Source organism: Momordica charantia, assembly GCF_013281855.1.
Source record: "Momordica charantia cultivar OHB3-1 chromosome 5 unlocalized genomic scaffold, Mcharantia_2.0 BLBB01000005.1, whole genome shotgun sequence".
In the NCBI taxonomy this organism is placed as follows: domain Eukaryota; kingdom Viridiplantae; phylum Streptophyta; class Magnoliopsida; order Cucurbitales; family Cucurbitaceae; genus Momordica; species Momordica charantia.
In genome coordinates, this window is record NW_028275163.1 from 20,319,811 (window position 1) to 20,324,737 (window position 4,927).

At 37.8% G+C, this 4,927-nt stretch overlaps 1 protein-coding gene across 2 annotated transcripts; it reads right to left on the reverse strand.

Moving 5' to 3' along the window:
* Window positions 1–253: 253 nt before the first annotated feature.
* VAR3 (zinc finger (Ran-binding) family protein) lies at window positions 254–4,303 on the reverse strand. 2 transcript variants are annotated; one of them, XM_022298564.2, is made up of 6 exons: window positions 3,741–4,303; window positions 3,522–3,639; window positions 2,425–2,702; window positions 2,172–2,270; window positions 1,573–2,072; window positions 254–1,482 (listed from the first exon to the last, which is right to left on the reverse strand). In XM_022298564.2, exons 1-6 carry the CDS (start codon window positions 4,202–4,204, stop codon window positions 416–418), a joined length of 2,526 nt encoding a protein of 841 aa, XP_022154256.1. In that variant the 5' UTR covers window positions 4,205–4,303; the 3' UTR covers window positions 254–415. The 2 variants fall into 2 exon arrangements, with proteins under 2 accessions (XP_022154256.1, XP_022154255.1); XM_022298563.2 differs by having other exon boundaries at window positions 254–2,072.
* Between the last annotated feature and the right edge of the window lie 624 nt (window positions 4,304–4,927).

The window sequence follows — 4,927 nt, forward strand, 5'->3', positions numbered from 1 at the left end:
AGTACAGAAACTAAACTAAAATTCGGAGTCTAAATCATCATTTGAATGAAAGTACATTTTTAACCTAAATAGTTACCAACGAAAATTCAGAGTGTAAATCATTATTGTGTTCTTCAATACAAACAAAATAAACTAATAAAAATCCAGAAAAATCCCTTAAGAGCTTCTTTTGAAAGTGCTTGTCCAAACTCATTCTAGTAAAAAAATTTAAACAGTGATTTTAATCGATTAAAAATAATTTCATTCCTCCAAATGACATCACAAACTCATCCGTATTTAATTCAATTTAATCAATAATGTGATTATAAATTATAAGAGCCATATCAAATTTCCTTCTGTTTCATGATACAGAATAAACCAACACCAATAATGTAATCTAAGTTTCATGAAAGAAAATAAATACCGTCGGGTGCTTTTAACTGCCATCATTTTCTCTCTTTGGTGGGTCTGAACTAACAATGGGCAGATTTCTTCTGTATTGAGGCGATGTCAACCTCCTCTCCAATGGTGTTTTCCTCTTGCTGACTACGAACCGGTTGACGCCTTTGCGCATCGGCATGATCGATGGAAAATCCTCGTCGGGAATCTGACTTAGCTCGGAGATGTCCTTGATCTGAGCAACGCGGCGGAACCATCTCTGTGCTTTGGCCTCTTCTGACATGTCCAATGGATCTGGTTCAGTGACTGCTGAACCCTCTAAACTCTTTCCACTCCATTTCTCCCTTATGTTCTGTATCTCGGATGCTGGGGATGGATTTCCTGCTACATTTGTGTTGTTATTAGCCTCCTCAACATGATCACTACTTGATACATTCTCCCGAGCGGATTGAGAACTAACAAAATTCGTGCCTGAGCTTTGAATGTTGGGTACTCTGTACTCTGCAGCTTCATTGTTCTGACTTGAATTCCCAGAAAGAAGTTCTGAATTCAACTTGCCCGTTTGGGTTTGTAGGTTATCAGACTGTTCAGCATTATCTCTATCATCAAATTCAATTCTAGTATCACTCGACTGAGCTTCACCGGTCACATTACTAGTCGAACCATCTGACGAGGGCTTGTCTTTTTTAGCGAAGTAGTCCGGTGGGAAGGGAACAAAGGGGACGAAGTTGGAACTGCCAGCTTGCTCCATCGACGCACGCCTCTTATAAGCTGGAGAAGTTAGAGAACGGTCTTTCTTTTTACTAACTACAAATCTATTGTCTCCCTTGCGCATTGGCATGATCTCAGGAAAGTCTTCGTCAGAAATTGCACTTGTAAGATCTGATACATTGTGCAGCTCCGCAACCCTTTTAAACCATCTCTCAGACTTTTCGGTTTCCTCCTCTCCTTCATTGAGTTTCTCAGTCTGATTCATTGGTTTTTCCACTGTATTTGGAATAACTCCTACATCATTCAATTCATTGCTCTTAGAAGCACTACCTGTCCACTCATTAGCGTCTGACAAAACGGATTTGTTGTTATCAGGTTTTTTTGCAAACATATCTGGAGGCAATGGAACAAATGGAACATAACTGGAATTACGTACTTTCAAGGATTCATACTGCGAAGAACCTGAAACAGATGATGTAGTACCTTGTTCATTTCCAACATTCGAGGCCTGATAATTTGTCGATGTGCGACCAAGAATGTCATCCAAATTTTGGCTTATTGTTTTATCAAGAGATCTATTGGCAGCATCAACTTTACTGCTATTATTTTCTGGAACACCATCGTTGCCCAAGTTTCTTCTGTATTGAGCATTAGCCAACCTCCTCTCCAGAGGAGTCTTCCTCGTGCTAACAACAAATCTATTAACTCCCTTTCTCAATGGCATTATTTCAGGAAAATCCTCATCTGCTATTGAGGAGCCCGAATCAGACGTACTGTCCTGCTGAGAAATCTTACTAAACCAGCGTTGTGCCTTCTCTTCATTTGCAGCCAATTTACTATCAATGTCAACCTTAGTTGCTTGACTCCCATTGTCGTTGCCCAAACCAGAATTTATGTTAATGTTACTAAGAGATGGAGCCCCTGGCCTTTTGCAATCACACCTTAAGCATACTGTATTCCTCCCATAATTGAAAAAATCACATCTGCCAAAGTAATCAGAATGTAAGTTTTCAGTTAGTCACTCAGAATAAAGGTAATGGAAAGATAAATCAAGTTTGAGACGGTAGAGAATCACTCCGTACTGAGGACATTCCCACTCCGCACCAGTGAGCTGTCTCTTTGGTCGGGCCTCCTCACATTCAAGGCATTTCACATTTCTTGCAAAGTTCATGAAACTACACCTGTGCTCATAAATATCCAAAACCATGATCACATCAGTAGAGGAAATGACATACTATACACGCTAAATCAGAATGGCATTATTTGAAGATACAACCATATCAGTGTAAAATAAGATAGCAATTCAAGAATCACTATCACAAAAAATATTTCTACCTTGGACAAATCCAGTCACCTCTTTTCATTTCTATTTTTGGCCCATAAGGCCCTCGAGATTGCCCATACTTGTCAGAAAACTGATTGACTGTCTCCATAAGCTTCGGATCTGGATTGCTAAAACAAAGCTTGCATATTTCACCCAACAGATTCCTCACAGATGATTCTACCAGATCTCTACTGTACAGATTACTCTCTGAAGAAACAGTCGGGTTCCTTGCATAGCTCAAGATAAATTTGAATAAATCAATTGTCCGTGCTTTATCAGAATCCAAAACCTACCAGTGGTCATAGCACAAGCCAAGAAGAATATTGTAAATTGCCAACACTCACAAGATTCAATTAGGGCTGGAATTAATGAACTAAAATGCTGAAAAATCAATTCTTATGTAATTAATCCATTGCTATATGGGAGGAGAAAACTATTCAGAATCAGAGTCGCAAAAAAGTTCCAATTTATTATTTATGCAAGAAACAGTGAGATTGCAGAGGTCCTAGTACCACGTGCTACCCATGTCTTAGTCTTATTGCATATTATCAAGTTTCTTTATTATCGTCAATTTTTTTCCAGTGTTCACATCATGTACTTTCTTTCGATGGGCAATTATTTGCACAAGATTGAACACTAGTTCAAGAAATTCGAATCAAGTAATCACTACTAAACTGATTTCCAAGAGTTCCCAGAATCAACTTTCTTCATCTATCATCCTTCTTAGTTCTTCCTTTCTAATTTTAGAAAATTCCTCTCTAATTTTGGGTAGGGCCTTTATTGCTATAGTGCATCTAGAAACTTTAACCAAATTTTTATTGAGGCCAAGACTGAAAACTTGAAATTTCTATCTTCTTTCTACCATCTTCTTGTACAATGCAACATAAACACTGCACTCCATATTATTACTCTCATAGAGACTTAGTTGTTACCATAACTGAAAGAATAATCACTGCCATGTCCCCTTGCCTCTAGTCATGTATGATGTAACCTTTAGTTTGAACAAAAATACAGAGGCATTCTCTAAATCAAAAAGTGTCTTCTTGTTTGCATCTCAAATTTCCTTTGCTATCTAAATAATCGATGCTAATCCGGAATCCACACTCACCTGAGTTTCGCTGCCTCGTAAAAACAATTCCATCTTCCTCGTCGAGGCATCCCCGTCTCTGAACAGACACGGGATCACACTTTCGACCAACACCTCAATATCCCTCATAGGAAGCAATCTTCCCTCAACAATTTCAAAAACAACACACAAAACAACAGATTAGTTACATTCACAAAACCGACAGAATTGAAGGAATGGTAAACAGAGCACGAAACGAACCCTAGTAGTTGTTCCCGCTCGCGAGAGAACGCCAAGCAAGCAATTGCCGCACTCACAAACTCAGCCGGCAGCTCCTCAACAGCGAGAAGCTCACTTGCGGAACCCTGGCGACCGAAGTAGCCACCAGCGTCGAGACTCTGGAGGAACTTGGACCATTCTCGCGAATTATGAGAATTCGGAGAGAACGCACCATAGCCGGACCACCCCGAGCCCTCCAAACTCCCGGAATCGTCCCCTACAGTGGAGACCTGTGAATGGAGGCGGCGAGAGGCTGTAATTGGGGGAAAGGAGGGGGATAAGATTGGAGGAATGCAGACGTTGGTGGTGTGAAGAGAAGAGAAGGAGAAGGAAGATCGGAAGAAGTTGTGGTAGTGAGAGGCGAGGCGGAGAATGGAAGGGCGTCGGTGGTGGATGAGAGGAAGAGGGCCGGAGAGGAGGACGAAGAACCGGGTGGCTCCGCCCATGGCGGCGGCGAGTGGAATCGGAGTTAAACCCTACGGGAAACAGAGAGGATGGAATTTATGGATGAGGTTTTCATTTGTTTAGTGAAACAGAAGAGTGGATGTTTGGTTAATTTCAAAAATAGTTTTATTTTCTTCCAGAAATAAAAAGAAAATTTAGAAATACGGAATGAGGTTTCTTAATAAAATTTGAGAAACTAGAAATGTAAAATAAGAAAGAAACTTTTATTTCTGCTTTTTACAATGAAGGAAAATATAATTGTGTTTGGTAATTATTTTTTATTTTTTCGTTTTTTATTGTAAAGATAAAAAAAGTATATTTGGTAATACTTTTTGTTCTCTAAAATTTTAGATTAAAAATTTTGAATTTTATATGAAAATTAAAATTTTAAAGTAAGTATGCAAAATTTGTATGTTACATTTATTTTTTTAAAAAGACCAATTTGCATGAAATGACAAATTATTGCTTTTTATCTATGTATTTTTATTAATAAATAAAACAATAAGATTTTATTGTTTTTTTAATCTTTTACATATGTATTGTGCATTTTAAATGTATTTATAATTTTTGAAAAACTAGAAAAACAAAAACAAAATTTGAGGTCAAATAACCCTCTCGTTTTATGTTTTTTTTTTTTGTCTTTTGTTTTTTATTTTTAAAAAACTGATTCGGTAATTAGTTCAATTTTTATTTTCTAAAAAAGATTTTAAAATTCTAAGAAAATT

Coding starts and splice junctions, on each gene's coding strand:
- VAR3 (XM_022298563.2), bottom strand. CDS start 4,204: ATGGGCGGAGCCACCCGGTTCTTCGTCCTCCTCTCCGGCCCTCTTCCT. Junction 2,703..3,521: donor TACGAGGCAGCGAAACTCAG/GTGAGTGTGGAT, acceptor GACCACTGGTAG/GTTTTGGATTCTGATAAAGC. Junction 2,073..2,171: donor GCGGAGTGGGAATGTCCTCA/GTACGGAGTGAT, acceptor TTACTTTGGCAG/ATGTGATTTTTTCAATTATG.